The 19,192-nt window shown below is 43.4% G+C and overlaps 2 protein-coding genes across 2 annotated transcripts in view; both read right to left on the bottom strand.

Moving 5' to 3' along the window:
• MRPS6 (mitochondrial ribosomal protein S6) overlaps nucleotides 1–18,842 on the bottom strand; it is a 46,393-nt gene extending 27,551 nt beyond the window's left edge. Inside the window, exon 1 of the mRNA XM_074155532.1 lies at nucleotides 18,627–18,842. Within this exon, the coding sequence (XP_074011633.1) occupies nucleotides 18,627–18,671 (45 nt within the window). The 5' untranslated portion in view covers nucleotides 18,672–18,842. The remainder of the gene's footprint in view (nucleotides 1–18,626) is intronic.
• On the bottom strand, nucleotides 2,363–4,504 carry SLC5A3 (solute carrier family 5 member 3). Its single transcript, XM_074144464.1, has one exon. The coding sequence runs from the start codon at nucleotides 4,502–4,504 to the stop codon at nucleotides 2,363–2,365; it is 2,142 nt and encodes a 713-aa protein (XP_074000565.1).
• Nucleotides 18,843–19,192: the final 350 nt, after the last annotated feature.

Genomic DNA, 19,192 nt, shown 5'->3' with positions numbered 1-19,192 from the left:
ACTACAGTTTTACCATTAAAAAGAATTTAAAATATTCTTCTCAACAAAGCCAGCCACACAAACCGTAAGATATGTCTTGTCACACTGGTATTAACATCAAGATTAAAGTATAGTAACCTTCCTCTTCTACCTGTATCACAACACCACTCCTACACTTTTTACTGTATTTCCAGTTAAGAATAATCCACTTTCCAGCAGCAACAACTAAACAATGTGGAGAAAGGTGGGGCATCTTGGCCTCTGCTTAAAAACTCGGAATGAATAGATTCAATTGATTTAAAGACAATAACAAGACAAAACAAAACAAAACAAAAAAAAAAACACAAAAATGGAAGTTGATCATTTTATATGGAAATATCTATCATATCATACTACTAAAAGCTATTTGGATGGCCTGCAGCTTACAGCACCACTGGACTGGAAAGCAAACTTTCTCCAGCAGTCAAAGGCAGGATTAACCCAAATTTCATCTCTACAGAACTGTTTCACCTGTAGGGATTGGTTCCCGTTTATGTGCCAAGGAAACATTGCTGGACCCTTGAATCAATGCCATTGGACTGTCAGCATGGTCCCTCAGACCATTTTCGGCCTAGCCAGTTTGTGCTCTCCCAAACAGGTCCTGAGATGAGCTTGAGATCAAAGACAAGTGGAGGAATTATTTTCATGGGAAGCCTGGATATGACCACTCTGTCCTGGAGGGTAAAAGAAATCTAATACTACTAGTACAGCCACACACTGTCAGCTGGTCTCTGTGCCCAAAAACAGGCTCTGACTTGGTTTAAGCCTAAGGGCTAGAGCACCCAGGGTGGCAACGCATTCTTCTGCTTCACCAAGGGGGAAGTGGGCTGAGCTCTGCAGCCTTTTGGTCTGCTGAGCTCCCACCAACCTGCTGCACACACATGCCCTCCACGCCTGGAAACTGTTCATCCCTGCCTCAGGCATCCATCCTTTGGGAGAAAAGAACCTCAGCATCTCAAGACCTACTGATTGTCTGTGATCAACTGGAAAAAGTTTTACTTTTTTTGAAGAATCTTAAGGGCAGACCTCAATTGCCGACACAGATTACAACTGCACACACTCCTTATCTCCTGACACAGAATCCCTCAGGAGTCATTCCTTAAAAAAAAAAAAAAAAAAAAAAAAAAAAGGTTTGACAGGGTGAAAGGGGAAATAGGAGAACACATGAGGCAGAAAGACTCTGAAAAAATAAGGTCCACTTCCACCTCTTTCCCCCACTTCCCCTTCCTCTTGTCTTCATACTTGCTTTCCTCCCCTTACAGACTCAGTATTCAGCAATGGTAGGGCTGCAGAGTATTTCCTTCTAGACGTACACAGCAGAGGAAAAGAGTTACTTTTCAGTGTGCTTACCAAACTGAAGACATGCAAAGTCTCACACATCTCTTTTTCTCATGTGGTAGAACCTATGTACAGATTTTCTAAGAGGCCAATACTAATTAGGCCCTCAAGGTTTGGAGGCTGAATATATACTTTTTTATCTCAATATACTACAAAACCCGAATAAGGAGTATTTTTTTTTTTCCTTTTTCCCCTCCTCCTCCATTGCCAGTTTGTCATCACCAGGGTTTGGTTGTTTGGGGGTTTTTTTCTTTTTTTAAATACAGCAACTTTTCAGCAATGGAATTTACAACGGATAAAATCAAAAGACAAAAATTTTCTTAGAAAAAAAAAAAAGACAGAAAGCTACTAACAGCTATTATGTTTTAAGCACTACAAGATGAGACAAAATGATGAGACAAAATATATTCCTGTCGTTAAGAAATGAGAAAATGAAAAAAAAAACCCCTAGAAGAAGTGAGCAAAATTAAAAAGTGCTAATTTGGCCAAGGTAATACAGCTATGTGACAAAGAATGACTACACAGCGATGTGCATTGCAGCCCTACATTAAAAAAAAATAAAAATCTTTCAACACAGCTTTAATCATTTAGATTTTACACATTGATAAATGATTACTTGGTTATCTTCAGCTTAATGCTGGCTGAGCTCTGTTACCACCTGACTTCAAACACAGCCACCTGCCTGCCTTTGGTATATTTATACGTGTATACATGGAAAAATAAAAGGTTAGTACTGCAAATGGAAAAAAAAAAAAAAGACAAAAAGAAAAAGACACCACATGACACTTCTGCCTTCAGCAGATAGGACAACATGTCTCAAATGGTCTCTAAGTAGGCTAAAGTTGAGTTGATCTTACAATTATAGCGTAAACAATGCCTGGGTTGCGGTTATGTTATTTGCAAAGAAACCAAAAAAAAAAATAAAAATCACTAAACAAACAAAATCTCCAGAGACCTGTATCAACTTCTGTATGTTTAGCCATACCCTTAAAAGTTCACTATTCACTCACAAAGAGAAATAGACAAACATGAATATTCCAAGTGAACAGACACAGACCAGTCCAGTATTTAGTAATAGTTTAACTTTTGGAGTCTCTTCCAGCATTTGTAAACAAACAGTCTCTTCCTCAATCTCCCGAACAGCTCTCTTGTTCATGTTTTTACTTTTAAAGCCACAGAACCAATCTATGAATTTCAAGTGTCTCTCTCTATCATCAGTCTCTTCCTCGTGCTTTTTCTCCCCCATCAAAGCCGCTTGTCCGTTCGAATAACAATCAACTGGCGTCTCGACTTCAGAGTGACTCACAGAAATCACTGGGTTGCTGTCATCTCTGCAAGTAACCAGAAGATTGATATCCTCCGGCTTAATATTTTTAATATTTTCTTCAGATTTCCCATTTGGAATGATATGGTTAGCATTTTCATTGCACTTGAGGATGCTCTTTTCTTGCACTTTGTACAGCTCCCCCTTTGCAGTGTTCTCTTTTATGTTCCTGTTTTTCACGGCCCAGAAAGTAGTCGTCCGAACCTGCTCCTTTGTAGGCGGAGGTGTGAGGAGGCTTACTACAAAGGTCACAATCCCAGTGATCCAGAACAGAGCTGTTGCAACATACATGTAATGGATGTTTTTGATAAAGCTTGGCCTAGTATCCGGCTGGTTACACTCCGGAGCACGATAGATAAACGCCAGTATCAACCGTATCGCTCCAAGAACAAACCCGGCCATTCCACCATAGAAAGCCCCCTGCTCATTACAACGCTTCCAAAAGATCCCCATAAGAAACAGAGCAGCCACCGGTGGGGTCAAATAGTCTGCTACCTCTTGAATATAAAGGTACATCTGACCACCTTGCATTTCTACAATTATCGGGACCCAGGCAATGCTTATAACTACCATGAACGCAACAAAGACTCTTCCTACAATCATCAGTTCTCTAGACGTCGCACTCTTCCGAATGAGTTTGTAGACATCAAGTGTGAATATGGTGCTGGCACTGTTGAATATCGAGTCCAAGTCACTCATCAGTGCAGCAATCATCACGGCCATCATCAGTCCCCGCAGACCAACCGGCACAAGTTTCATCACCAGACGTGGGTAGGCGATGTTAGAGCATCCAGCTCTGCTCCCGCAGACTTGAAAACAGTGTTCTGGATTAATGCAGGCGATATCATCTGCAAACAGTATTCGTGAAATCATCCCTGGGACAACTATAATAAACATCGGCAGCAACTTTAAAAAGCCTGCCATCAGAGTGGATCCTTTGGCATGAGCAATGTTTTTTGCAGCTAAAACTCTCTGAACTATGACTTGATCGGCACACCAGTACCAGACAGAAGCTGGGGTCTGTCCCAACAGAAATCCAGGCCAGGGAATGTCTTCATCTGTTGGCTCGCGCAACATTTTAAGAGCATCAGGCTTTGGGTCGACATTGCAGGAATTGGTATTGGAAATGTTGTAGGTTAACAAGATAGACGTAATATTTGGTGACGCTAACATGTACCTTCTTTTAACTTCTTCAAACCCACCAACCTCCATAATACTTATGATCATAAGTGTGAGGGCACCAATAATCATAAGCAGAGCTTGAAGAGTGTCTGTGTAGATGACAGCCACAAGACCTCCAGTCACAGTCAACAGTGCAGTCATTCCAATAAGGAGGATAACTGACAAATAGAGGTTCCAGCCTAGCGATTCTTGAATAAAAAGTGCCCCTGAATACAAGTCAACTGAGAGTTTGGTGAAGATATAAAGAATTAGAGACAATGCTGCAAAATATATTTGAATTCTATGCCCTCCAAAACGCTTGGACAAATATTCAGGCATGGTGTATACTCCCGACCGGATGTAGACTGGGACGAAGACCCATCCTAAAAGCTGCAAAAGCATTAAGGCGTTGAATTCCCATGCACCTACTGCAAATCCACTCGCCGCTCCAGATCCTGCGAGCCCAATGAAATGTTCACTTCCAATATTGCTCACAAATAAAGATGCACCAATAGCTACCCAGGTCATAGAACGCCCTGCCAAAAAGTAGCCACTTACGGTGCTCCGATTGTATTTCCACATGGCAAAAAAACCTATGCACATTACAAGCACGAAGTACAGTGCCACAATGGCAATGTCTGCTGTTTCCAAAGAAGCCCTCATTTTTGTAAACAAAATGACTTCGCACAGCTGACGTCCACTTCTCGCCCCCCAGCAAACGTCTTTTAAGCAACACGTGAACCAGTTAACATATATCAACACTGTGGATCAAATTCTTTGTCCCTTGGTTTGCTGTCCTGATGCTGGTGGTTGTGGTACATTTACTTTCTCCGCTTCTCAAATGGAAATTTGGAACTTAGCACGCACTTTTAATCCACATTCCACAAGAGCATCAGCCTTAACTCAGTTGATGTAGGAGAAATTCTTAGTTGCAGCTAAGTTTAGTGAGGCCTACTGTACCAACCCTGCAAGGCAGCAAAGACAAAAGACAAAGATTGAATTAGAGAAGAATTTCATGAAGTAATGAGAAAAAATTTGAAGTCTAGTAAAACAATGACTGAACACCACAGATTTTTTTTTCCCCCTTATATTTCCTGCTGTATTTATGCAATCCACAATACATATAATTAAATATTTGTACAACTAAGTAGTAATGCCTATTATAAGTCAACTTTAATGTTTACAAGTACCTTAAGGGACGCAGCAATTCTAGCGTATTAAAGGACCCAAATTCCCTAGAACAAGGCAAGGAACAGAAATAACATTTTGTTTTTCTTTAGAGTCTCACAAGTCTACTTCTCAAGCCACCAAACAGGCATTCCTTCTTCAAGTTATCTTAGGGGAAAAAAAAAAACAAAACAAAACAACACAACTGCAAATGAGCGTTAACCTGGCTAGTTATTTCCTGTATGGCTCTAGCACTGCACCCCACAAATCTTGATAGATCCTGAAGTCCCATGCACACACTGGTTGGCTGCTAGAGCTATAATCAAAGTGAAGTCACAGCGCTGTTGAGAAAGACCATGAATTTAAGATCAGCTGGAGAATCATGTTAATCCGCAGGTTTTACACAAGCTTGCACCTGTCTGGGTTACAGATGATCACAGGGTTACATTTTACTCTGAAAGCTCTTCATACATATCCTACATAATGCAAGTGAAGAAAAATTCCCATTCAACCAAGTGACAAAAGCAAAACTACACCTAACATCCAGCTCTAGGGTATTTCTGTCTGCCATGTGCCTTTTGATACCCTCACTCGCATGGTTTCAGGATTTTTTTGGGAGCGCTCTAGGCACAGGAGGGAGAACCAGATGGATTTTGGTAGCAGTCAGTTACTAGGATGCCAGGAAGCACTGTTCCCTGCACCATCCATTTGCATCCAAGCATGGAAGGGATCACGTTAACATCAGAGGCAGAAGGTTTTGAGGCAAAGCATACCCTGACGCTCTATTCCTGAACCCCCAATCACACTCAATTCTACCAAAGTATGTCAGGAACAGGCACTCATTTAGGCAAGCAGGACTGAAGCACTCAAAGTGGAGGGAAGGGGATAATAAAAAGACTTGCCAGAAGATAACCAGACAGGTAGGAAAAAAAGGGGCACTGGAGAGTTGCACAATGGCTCCTACCTCTGCCATGGAGGTAGGATGCTTCTATCTCCTATTTATGCCTTGGGAAGCATCACTTACCTATACCCACCCAAAATCATTTAATGGGTTTAGAGAGCGTTGGACATAAGATTCTTCTACTTCCTACACTCAATGGGCACAGCAAGAGAAAAAAAGATCAAAGCAAAGAACCAGTTTAGTCTAAAGATCAGAACACAAATCTTTAGTATTCAAGATTATTACAGAAAAGTAAGGAACAGGGTCTGGCTCCACTCCCCTTTCCCACCCACTAGTAAAGGTTAACAGGCACAAAAATCACTGGATCTTTGTTCTGACCATAACGTTTACCAGCCTTAGAAGTCTTACAAGCATCAGCTTCAGGCATTCCCCATTCCACTTCATCTGCAGAAGCGTTTCGGCACTGTGCTGAAGCTCGCATTTCCCTATTAGTTCATCTATGATTAATACAAACACCCAGGTAACATATTCTAGTATTTGGGTGGATTCTTGTTTAGCATCACTGTAGCATCTTCATTTTGTTTAAAAAAAAAAATTAAATAAAAACATTAAAAATTCTCAGATAACAAAAAATTTTGTTAAGATTGAAAATGCACATGCTCCCCCCTCTGCCTTACTTTGTGCATTACTGAAGGCAGCAACAGTGCTCATGTAAGAATGGGCACTTTTCGTTAAGGCAGATGTATTTTTAAAAAAAGCTTACAGCAAACCACAACTTCAGCCTTAAGGAGAAATTCACAATCATGTTATTCGTACAAGCTGGCTGGTTTTCAAGAGCAGTTCAGAATCAAAAAAGATAATAAGGGTTCCCCACCACCACCACAAACCCACATAAGAACACAGATACTTATTCTGCTGGAGTTATAGCCAATGATGAGAGACTATGGAGACATGGCACAAAATGGACTGATTACAGTAGCGCGCTAAATTTATCATGCTCATAAGCCTCAAACCACAGATGTACTTGAAATTCTTCCACAGAAGAATTCACATTTATCCCCACTCGCAAATGCAGAAGTTAAATAGTCTATTAGTTTAATCCAACACAAAATCATAAACACTTCAGATCATCCATGATTCCGTGATACGATGCCATCAAATACAAGTATAATGTACTATTCTTAGTTTTAAGCACTTTTCAGTAACTTTAATAGTGCTGCGTCTTTTGCAACAATCGGCTAAATTTTCAAATGCAACTACATTATAATGTTTATACAGAAACTATAAATATTTTAAGGAAAGGGGAAGAAGAGATTTTACTGAAACAGTGAAAAGAACAACTGCTATGCAGAAAATCAGAATAATGGGCAAGCTAAAGAAACAGTAATAAGTGATATTTTCCCTCTTCTATTGTCCTGCTTGTTACTGAAAAATTATAGACTTGAACTTTAGTTCACTTCCCAACATCTTCCCTGTAGGTTAATCAATGACCTTGCAAAACTACACCGTACAGTAATAATGCATAAATCACAAAAATACCTGTTAAAACTAGGTCTATTTGACACAAGAGGTACCCAGCTCAAAGTATGACTATTACAAGCACTTTCAATCCCTCTGAAAAGTGTGTAAGTAGAAGATGCAGCTGCCCTTGAATAAATTATGACATTTCTCAATTAGGATATTTGCCAAACTACTATGGGCTCATTCTAACCAAAATAAACAATACGTGAAGTATCTTGAGCATTTTCCACTGGAAGGTACAGACAGACCATGCCTTTGAAATAATCAGTCTACAGAGACCTAAACCATGGCCTTTGTAATCAAGATTTGAATTTTGCAGGGCTCAGCTTACTTGAGCAGGAAGGTGGAAAGTTTTCAGTAGCCGCTACAGATTTGCTGCACTGTCACTAAATTACTGTACTAAAGTAGCTTCTTGTACCAGTTTCTTATTAGACCTAATTCTAAAATAACCCTGGAACTTTTTTCATTACAAAACTGAGACTCGTCCCTCTGAACTTTCAGCGAGTTATGACCTCAAGTCTTAAGAAGGACTTTTAAGATGCCCCATGCGAGTTTAATCTCAAATTATTAGAACAGCATACATTGTGGCACTGACAAAAAAAAAAACCACAAAAAAAAAAAAAGACAGAAAGACAGCGCTGCTGCCAAGGACTGTGAATTTTTTTTCCCCTAAGGCTGTTTTCTGGCTGGATCATATCAAAGACACAAAACAATGTGCTTCCCTCTTGTCTGAAGATAGAGGGCTACAGCTTTGGTGAAACAATGCATATGTCTCTCCAACAGGCAGCCTGTCCTTTCAGAAAAAAAAAAGTCTCAAGCAATTCCCTGAAGAGATATTAGATAATGTGAAGCAGATTTAGGGTGGGATTTTTAGGAGAAATTTGTATGATTGTTTTAAAGGAAAACTTTCTCCACAGTGCTTTTCTAATAAAATGGGTCTCTAAATATGCCAGAATCAAAGTGCTCCAGCCCTAAAGCAACTATTTGTTTTCTGCTCAGTCTACTTATCTTCTCAGCAGATGAGAAGTTTCCCAGTTGACTTCCCTTTTCTCTTGCAGTTAAGGAGTCAGTCCCAATGACCAAAACTTTAAGGGTTAATTTGAGGACGCAGATGCCCATGTCACACAGGAGCCTATACTGCTATCATTTGTTACCAAATTAAGTACATACTTTACTTTGTTCAAAGACTTAAAATTAGTTTTGAGGTTCTTTTTTAGAAACAGCAATTTTCTTCCCCACTCACATCTTCAAGCAGGGCTACGTTAATTCATACCAGTAGCCTTTTACCTACTGAATAGCTCGCATGAAAGAAATGTACCCAATTGGTAGGCTTAACACCTACACGGAAAACATTAACAATCTCTCTCCCAGAAAAAATAAAAAAAAAAAAAAAAAAAAATAGAAGTCTCATGCCTTGAGCTGGCCTGTACAACATTCAACCCCTTGAGTGTGTTGTCTGGCCTGCTCACACTGCAGGCTACCTGCTACCAACACACAAGTGAGTTCCGACCTGTCCACTGCTCCACAGAAAACACAAGGTTGGCTGAGGTAGCCTCTCTCTCAGAAAAAGAAGGAAAAAAAAAAAAAAAAAAAGAAAAAGGACAAAAAGGTTTCATTCCATTTATTGCAGCACTCCAGAACACAAAAAAGGAGCACAAATGTTCTTCATGGTATAACTGATACATAGCAACTTATCTTTACGTATTACATGCCCTTGAGAAAGCAGGGGCTATCCTTGCCAGCTGATCAACAGAGCCCTAAGCATCCAGGACCGGAGTTTCACGACTTTCCCTCATAAACCAGGAGATGGGGCAGAGGAGCCGGGCAGGAATCCCACCTGAGACAAACAGGGTACACCGTAGGAAGCAGGAAAGCTCGGAGGCAGAAGTTGACCTGTAGCATCTAATAAATAACTTCAGTTAAGGTCTGGGTTGGCATTCCCAGCAGCTAAACAGGCTGGAGTAAAAGAGTACCACGTTCACAAGTTACCTGAACCAGCAGCGACCTGACTAACCTGTTTGCCACACGTGCTCTGCTGCCCCAAAGTAGTACTGCATCAACACTTCTGCCGGCCTTGGAGAACACAGGTGCCACAGAGGCAACTCTATAATCATCACTACTGTAAAAGTCCAATTTGAGGTGCAAGGTTCAAGTCAGTCACTCAAAGGAGTTGTCATGAACACATAATGCACTTTTTTATCTGGGATTTCAGGAATTGCTTCAGTTCTGGTCTTCATTTTACTGCAGCATCAGAAAAAGCAGCTTGTTCCGCAATACATTCTTCTCGATTCTTTTCTATAGGACTGCTGAAGGAGACACGAGAGAAATAAGTAACCTCACAGCATGCAGTTCAGCAGAAGAAACAGAACTACACTGCGTTGGCCAGTCAGAAATGTAATGCTACTGTGGGCTATTACAGAACCAGTAACTGGAGTACTGAAGGCCAACTGAAGCTGAAGGGCGCTGTGAGTGGCAGTGTTAGAGTAGTAGACCAATTTAGTTGCTGGGTTTGTTTTTAACCATTCTTCCCCCCCATCCCAAGCCCTATATGACCTATCAAGTCACAGATTGGAAGGGGGAGGGGAGGGGAATAAGCAGTGAGCGCAGAAGAAAGAGGATGCAGCTTTATTGCAGTGCTCATTCAGCACTCTGTAAACACAACAGAAGCTACAGTGCCGCTGAACTGCAAAGCGAGAGGAAGGTGGCTTATTTTCTGAAATTCTGATTTTTCTGATTCTGAAATAACCACCACCAGTGCCTCAGCAAGCCACTGCCTGGGCCATTCACATTTAGATAGTTTCTTTCCCCGTGAGTCAGTCCCCAGCACTCTGTCAGGAATAGTGGATTATTTATTCTTCTGAAAACTGCTAACAACTTTGGAGGGGGAAGGAAAGTGGACAAGAGAAGGGAAGAGGTAGAAAGCTCCTTTTTATTTGTTAAAGCAGACACCAGAAAGAAGGGCCACCTACTCTGTGCCTACCTAGGCATACTGTAGTTATTGTGCTCAGTTCTTAAGAACAGCTCATCAGTTTAAGTTAAGCTGACTGCTAGTTTAGAGAAAATATGTAGGTAAGTACTTCCTTTTTCCCTCCTCAGCTTGAAGAATTGGCTGATGTTTACACAGGCAACAGATGTTATCTGGGTTCTCTGAAGAGAGCAGAAAGTACAGCTGCTGCTCAGCACCACCGAGGAACTGGGCCACTCTTCCCTGGCAGATTAAGTGAACCATTCATGCCTCTGCCATAACTCAAGCAGACGACTAGCAGAGGCTCAAATGCCCAAAGACAGGTTGTCACAATAGGCAGCTCCATCCCTCAGCAAGGAAACCACGCTTTTAACTGCAGACAGATGACATTCTTCCTTCTACACAGGAACTAGAAGCAGAAGAGGAAGGAGGGTTCTGAGAAGGCACGTGGTCAACAGTAACCAAGTAAAGAGCACAACGGGGCAAAGAGGGAAAGCAAGTCATTTTAATGGAGGTGGGACAGGGTGTCTCCTCCAGGAGATGGCAAAAATTAGAAGATTCTGGCATCATGCAGCATCAGGCAGAATTTTCCCTGCCAGGTAAGTGTGTCAAGATGTCAGCTGACATAAGTTGGAAGCTGCAGAGGGACACAGCCTGAAGACTCAAATTCCTTTTGTGGCAACGTAAAGTTCAGAACCACAAACATTTTCACCAGCACTGGCAAGTACTATTTAACTGAATTAGTCTGATGAAGTGCTTAGTTGCTGAGAGCAACAACAAGAGAATGGGTAAAAAAAAAAAAAAAAAAAAAAAAGCACTTCTATAGATGATCTGTGGCTACATAATCAAGTTTTCCGGATGTAGAGGACAAACATTATCACTCTATTAGAAGCATGCCATCAGAAAGCATCGTAAAATCCCCACCACTACTGAAAACCACCCTTTTCTTTAGCTGCAAGGTACAAAGATATCTGGTTGATGGTCATTACCATTCACTGGTAACTGATGTAACCAGCATAGTCCTATACTAGAAAAATGTGCTGGTTCGCCCCATTTGAAGAGTATCTTGGCTAGGACACTACACACTTCAAAAGTTACTTGGGGAATGAGAAAGGAGTAGTGTAAGTATCAGTGACCATGCAACTGGGCAAAATACTAGGGAGAAATTTTTCCTAGAATTTCTAGGGGTAACAAAAGCAATAAAACCAGACTCATTAAGCTTACTTAGGACTTCCCCGAGTTCCCATCACATTTATGGTTGTCCACAATCTTTCCAAGAACACAAAGCATCATAAATTTTATTGAAAAAGAGACAGAAGTTTCCAAGTCATACATAATCCTAGAATTTAAGTTTGAGGCTCTCCAAGCTTCCTAGTCTGCTGGGTGCTCTTGTGAGATTTCTGATCCTTCTTGGGGATTTTAAGACACCAAAACAAAGCTTAAATAAAGTTATCTTGGTTAAAAAACAACTAGTGCTATTCTGCATCAAACTTTGCAATTATCTACATTAACAGCTACCAAACATTGATTTTTTTTTTTTATAGCCTGAAACACAAACACATCAACTCCACTGAACCCATTCCCCTCCTGTATCCATGCTCTGTATGTACCTTTGGTTTTAATTATTATTCCTTAGGTGTTTGCGTAACTGAAGCACAAAGACTGGCTTGCAAGTGGACAAACCAGAATTCAAAAAGATGTGAGAAACAGCAGAAAATTAGTTCATATGTAGTTCCTCACATTCGTATTTCTAGGTTCATGACCCTTCCTTTGCACCATCTGCTTGTTTCCCTCCCCTCATCCTACCAGGAGTGATGCATTTCTGCAGTATCTCATTTCCAGCACCAGTATTTGCATTAGCGCTCCCACAGTACAGGTCCTTCACTTACACAGATCTTGCCTTATTTTCCGTATTTTTACTTTCCATCTTTCTTGTCCCACTTCTACATAACTAGTTGTATTTTGCCCATCTGTCCTCCCTTTTATTTTCCACTCCTTTCACCTTCTTATCAGCTCTTCTACAGAATGCACACCAGAGATATTCCTGCCGGTCCACTGGGCAGGCGGTTTTGAAGGGAACAATCTGGTGCCCAGTGGTTTCTGCTGCCCTTGGATAAGCAGCACAGAGGCTGGTATATGCAGCTCTATCAAGCAACTGCTTCCACATAAGCAACCTTTACACTGCCACAGACATGTAGCAGGGGAGGTCTGGGCAGCAGGAGCTCAAAGAATTAGCAACCTGCTCTGGTTGGAGTCTGACAAAAAGACGTTACTTGATCAATAATCAACAACCACCAATGTAATTTTTGAGTGGAAGTTGCCAGCATTACAGGTCTGGAACAAGGGAATCAGAAATCTGCTCCTGAAAGAATATGCAAAGAAAGCAAGAACTTTCATCATTACAAAATATGGTATGTATGATGTATTAGAAGAAAGCAAACACATACACATATTCACACTTGAATTAATTCAACACCTTATTCTAAGTGATATAATAGACATCTTTTAAAGAGTCAGTCACTTTTGAGGGGTTTTACAACAATAAAGAGCAATCATGCTATTTTATCACAACAGGTTCTCCCTCCTTTCTTCTTTTTTAGCAGTTAAAGGATAGACAATCTGCTCTCATGCTGAAGTTTACAAGCATCTGCCTGTTCATACACATGATGCAGCCACATGTATACATGCACACAGTGAACAAATGAGGAGAGATACACAGCCAAGAGACAAGAGCACATTACTAAGTAAGTAACAGGGGTAAAGATGGGATGTTATATCTTAAAGGTTAAGCCACCATTCCTGCCCACTGAAGAGGTGCTGGCCAAATCCCACCTAAGTCTGCCAGTCACACAGGCCTGCCTCTGCACTCAGGCTTGCAGCTCCACAGCTTAGGGAACAAGAGCGGCAAAGTTAACTAGGGCATCCCATTACATAGACTAACTCGAGCACATCATTCAATACACTGCAGAAGCCTGTACAAACCAAGAGGCTTTTGAGTCTCTTATCCTTGCCATCAACTTCGTCCTCACTTTGGACAACTTTGCCAAATTCACCTAGCTAATAACTATCAGCTATAAAAAGACTTTAACTCTTCTGTAGAACATAAACCTCTACCTGCCCCCATACCTAAGCCAGGCACATATCCCACACTTGGCAGAAACTTGGAAGAAGATCACTCTTAAGTCTTAAGATCGAAAAGTGGCAAATATCAGCCAAGAGTGTACCATTCACAAATGCTGTCTGTACCACACACTTCAAAATCCAGTTATTCTTAAGTAAATGCTTAAGGCAGAAACAAGAAGTTGACTCCTACAGGAAAATCAACACTAGATCTTGTGTTCCAATCTTGTCTTTTAGTTCCAACTCTTTGGTCTTCTTTCCAGCACCACCCCCAACACAAAGGTCCCTCCCTGCTAGGCATAGAGCTGTGAAGAGCCTGTTTCAGCCTACTAAAAAGTCAAAGGAAATAGAGGAAAAATTTTGTGCAATCTTAACCTGCTAAGTAGGGGAGAGGGGCAGGGAAGACAACTCAACTGTGAGAACAGGCAGGTTCACCAGAAAGGAGAGAAAATAAAACCAGCATCTGCCTGCTTACTGCCCCCTTCATTCTCCCCTCCTTCTTTGTAGCAACTAAGATATCAAAGCCCAATTGCTGCAGCTGCCTACACAGCAATTAAGTGCAATAGTCAAGATGTCAAGCAACACTACTGTCCATTACTTTGGCTTTCCTAAAATAGCTAGAAATCTCCACAACAGGTAGGGAATTTTTCAAACGTGGCAACCCACTCCAAAGGCAACAAAAACACGCTGAAGACAAGTTATGTTGTGTGAATGTGCCAGTCAAACAGAGAGCCCAGATTCACCATAGTATTACAGAGGTGGGTGGATGGGTCCCCTAGTCCAGGTATTTGCTGAAACAAGGTAACTAGGTTTCAGACTATGATACAGTGTGTATTCATCCTTTGCTACAGGTGAAGTGGGGGAGAAGAGTATGCTGCTAATAAAATATTGATATGCTTCTTCATTTTGCATTAAATGCTCTAATATAAAGTACTTTCAAACTGTCCATTCGCTTCAGTTCCAGTTACAAAGCTCTTTTGTTGAAGACAGGTGACCCTGCTCGCAAGAGTTGAGCAGCAGCAAGAAGAGCATGGGAATACCGGCACCTCCTCTCTCTGTCCTGGGTTGCCCAGGCTGCCAATTTTCATTGGAGGGTGTCTCGCATTGCCGCCCTGTGGTCAGTCTGCAAAACAGCATCAGAGCAACAGGAAGCCATTTCCAGCTCTTCCTTCCCTTTCCCCCCCAACTTCCTTCCCTGGGCTCTCAAGAGAGTTTCAGCAGGACAAGAAGGGTAGGAAGAGGAAGCCTCCTTGAAGAGCTCTCCTTTCTCCAGCAAGCGACAACTCCTGCTAACTCACTAGCAGGTCACTACCTTTTCCTGCTGAAGGTTCTGGTCTGCCATAATCCCCTCCAGCTGAAAGCCAAAGATGACTCTCCTGGGAGAAAGTTAGAAATAATTAGAAATCCATCTTTTGCTATGAATAGCAAAGTTTAGAGCATGAGCAGCTGTGTCTTCATTTTGCACCTCTACCTCCACCACAACTGCAGTCTTTGACTTGGGCTCTTGAGGGTAGGCAACGTGGTGTTTGCCTACATCTGTAAGCTACTGATAATAAGTCTGCCATCAAACTCCCCAACCTCACCGTACTATTTGTTATTTGCCTGTTGGAGTGTAGAAAGCCAAATACATGGGCAAAATTCATTATTTCCACCCTAAGTTCTAGTCACTTCACTGGCCTCACAACTGTCTTTTCCGAAAGCATCTCCTCCATATACTCATGGACAAGAGTAACCCAATCCAAGTCCCTCACTGCAGCTACTGTTCAAACACAGTGATGCCACAGAGTAGTTGTTTTTTATTTATTTATTTGGAGGGGGTTTTTTTAGGAGTTTTTTTATTATTATTGTTTTCCTAAGAGAAACTGACTGGGGTGACTGCTGATCAAGGACTGTCCACAGGCAATTTACAAATACAGTACTTCTAGTGCAAGTCAATTATCTGATCACACCCTGTCTACAAAACAGGACAGAGAACGGCTTTCCCTTCAGAATAAAGTCATGAACTTTTGTGAAAAGTGCATGTGGACAACTGGTGACAAAGATTGAAAGTAAAAGTGTTCCCCCTTTCCCATCCCTCCTCCCCCCCAAGATCTTGGGTGCTGCATTTTTAAGACACAAAGGGAAAGCTGAAGAGGCTCTGAGGAAGTCTGCCAAGAAGCAAGGGGACATGGGAGCATCAAGCAGGACTCAGGGGTCATGCTCACCCTGTATTCATGTTCAGGCTAGCCGCACAGGGAGGAGACCAGCTGCACATGGTTCTCAACAGAAGCCACATGCAAGAAACGAGTAAGGAGGGATCCCCGACTTGAAAACAAGCAGTGCTAGGGAGTAACAGAGTTTAAAGCAATAAAAATTCATTTGAGGGATTTATTCTGCTTAGATCTATGAAAATGCCAAGGTAACTATTAAAAAGTAATTGTGGACCGGGGAAACCCACAGAATCACAAACTTTGCCTCTGAAGAGAGCCATGAAAGTCTACCAGACTGTAGCTTTGAAAAGGTTTGTGCTCAAGCTGCCAGGGAGCTCACAAAAGTTAATGACAGCCTTAAAGCACAAGAAAGCCAGGCAGCAGGGTCTTACTTTTTTTTTTTTTTTTGCAAGGCACGGGAGCTGTCAGAGATGAGGAAGGATGCCACAGACACCAAGAGAAGAGTCAGCGCTTGCTCAGGTCTCAGACTAAAGTAGACACTGGAGCACACAGCCACTGCACAGACAGACTGACACTGCAGGACAGTGAACACCTGCCCAGGGTTAGTGTTAAGAAGCAAAGTAATTTATATAATCTCTCCAACTTCTACAGCAAGGAGTTATGTAGTCAGTCTGTAATTTCAGACTGCTTTATTAGCCCCATACTCAGGTATCCATGTTTTGATTAATTTAAGTCAGCATTACAGTTGAGATTATGCACCACTATGGGGGTCATAAGAGCAACCCCTTTGCCAGGATTCAGCAGCACTACATAGCATATAACCACTACAGAAATTTTTTTCAAGTGTTCTCATTACAGAAGAAAGGCAACAGAAACAAGATACTGGAACACAAGAAAGCACCTAGGTCTGGTGTACCATCAACACCAACAAAAACCCAGCATCTAGAGACAGACTCTAAATTTTACAGTTACAACAAGGGTAGGTTATAAACAGCAGTACACCTGAACCAAAACTTAAATGTTTTAATGTAATCACAGAGCTAATAAAAACCTTAAGATACATCTATCAGGAAAAGAATATACTACAGTCAAACTTCAAAGAGGAAAAGGTTGCAGATGTTAAATTCCAAGTGCATCAATGCTCATTACAGGCATCTTATAGCTAAAAGCTTATCCCTGCATCTGCATGCTCACATTCTAGGAACCAAAGATCCTTTCCACTAGACAGCACTCCATGGCATCCTTTCATAGTCGTCAATTTATTCATGTCTCAGTATTATGTCAGATTTTCTATGCTTTCTGTCCTGCTCTGCATTCATAGCGCCTGTACAGAATAATGCATCTCCCACATTAACAGCATGCATAGAAAAAGCATCTCATCACCTTACCTATGGCTTATACACTGGTGGGGGGTGGAAAAAACAAATAAATTTTAAAAAGTCACATGTTGACAACCCAAGTCCAAAAGCGCTGTGTTTTGTCAGAGGGACTGCTGTTCCAGGAGGTGGTGCGGCAATGTCACCAGATTTTTTCCCTGTTGCTGTATTTGTCCACTAGAGGACTCACCTGAGAAGTCTACTACAGCTTCTGCAGTTAAGCCAAGTTAAAAAAAAAAACCAAAAAACCAACCCTGACATGTGGATGCTACATGTAAAATGAATGGAAATGTACCAGTATATGCGGCACATGTAATACATGAAGACATGCTCTTGTAACTACAAAAGAAACACTGCAATGCTATTTAGCTTTCTGCTATTCTATGACAAATATACATGTTCATTTAAATGAAGGTTAAATGCAAGAGCAAGCATGCCCACACTGGGTCAGATCATAAGGTTTACAGCCTAGCAGAAGTGCTGCTACATTTCAAGACCAGCACTGCTATTAAGCTGGAAAGTAGCAGATAAACAAAGGCTATAGAAGGTACTAGAGAAGGGCCAGTATCAGCTATTATTTTTCCAAATAAAGGATCCCACCTACACAAAGGCGTTTCTATTTTATTATTATTTTTGCACACAAGTACACACACACCCCCTACACTGATTCAGCTCTTGTAAAATAAAAAGAGCATCATATAACCTCACTTGCTCACACCACGGCTTATCATCACGCCACCAAAAACAGCGGCAACGGCTAGCAACCCTTCCCGGGTGCGATACAGTGAGCCGTATCAGCAGAGCTCAACTGGTGTTAGCAACGGCCGGGGGGCGGGAATTAAAAATGTATATTCTTTAGACTTCCCTGGTACAGAGAGGAACTGGCAAGGCAGGGAGCTGGCACCCCAGGAGGGAGGGGAGGCTTGCCAGAGCCAGACCTTGCTATCCCTCGCCAAGGCTCACCGCAAGGCCTCCCGGAGGCAAGGGGACCTAGCCTGGGGTCGCTGCGACCTACCAGGGTACCCAGCCAAGCCATGGCAGGTGCTGGGAGAGGGGTGTGTGTGGAGCACGTGGCGATAGAAAGCGCTGGTGCTGCAGAGGAAGAGGGGGACGTGCTGGCACCAATGTATAGGGGTAAGGAAAGGGCTCGGTTCACTTGCACCAGGCAAGGGGCGGGGAGGAAAAGAATAAGAGAGGGGAAAAATACATCTATTTCGCTACGTGTGGGATTTGCTTACCTGTGGACCGTAGGGGAGAGGGGAGATAGAGGAGAGGACTGCGGTTCCAGGGGAGCAACTGAGGAAACTCTCCAAAGGAGCAAAGGGAGAAGGAAGGGAGGGGAGTGAGAAGGGGCGAGAGGGCAGAGAAGACACAGGGGAGCCTTAAGCACGCTGCGCAACTCCGCTTCCCCGCGCGGCTGGGAGGGCAGGGCTCGCCCCGCGGGAAGGGGCCGGCCGGGGCGTGCGGCGGCCGCGGGGAGGCCGGCACACGGCGAGGAAAGGGCACCGGGGACTAGAGATGGGGGTCTGTCAGGTCCCACCTGGCTCGCTCGCTCCCTCCCTCCCGTCTCCCCTCCCTCACTCACCCTCTGCATGGCTTTCAGGATCAAAGCCAGTTCATAGCGGGGCATCTTAGAGCTGGCTGTGGCGGGAGGAGCGGGGATGCGGCGGGGCAGAGGGTGGGGAGGAGGGGGCGGCGATGCCGAAGAGAGGAGGGGACGACCGAAGGAGGAAGAACGCGTCCCCGGCGGTGCTGGCCGCGGCTTCTGCCCGCGCTGCTCCCGGGCTGCACAGACACCCGGGCGGGCGGTCGGGCGGCGCGGCTTAAAGGGCGCCGGCAGCTGCGCAGGCTCGGCCGCGCCGCCCCCTACCCGCGACAAGCACCGCCTCCGCCGTGCACACGCCTGCCCGCCGGGGGGGCCTCCGCCGCCCGCCCGGGGGCTGCCCCGCCGCCCCGGTCCGATAGGGAAAGCGGGGGGGAGCGGTAGGGAGACACCCGCCGCCGGGGAGCGGGCCGGGCCCGACCCGGGCCGGGCGGGCCGAGCCGCGGGCGCCGCCTCTCCCCCTGCTTTCTCCCCCCCCCGCCCCCAGCGGCGGCTCGGGGCCTGCGCCCGCCTTCCTCCTTCCCGCCGCCGCGGCGGCTGTGACTGCT

The sequence above is a fragment of the Numenius arquata genome, chromosome 1, assembly GCF_964106895.1.
Source record: "Numenius arquata chromosome 1, bNumArq3.hap1.1, whole genome shotgun sequence".
In the NCBI taxonomy this organism is placed as follows: Eukaryota; Metazoa; Chordata; class Aves; order Charadriiformes; family Scolopacidae; genus Numenius; species Numenius arquata.
Note: the sequence above shows the minus strand (reverse complement) of the source record. Positions and strands in the feature narration are given on the sequence as shown.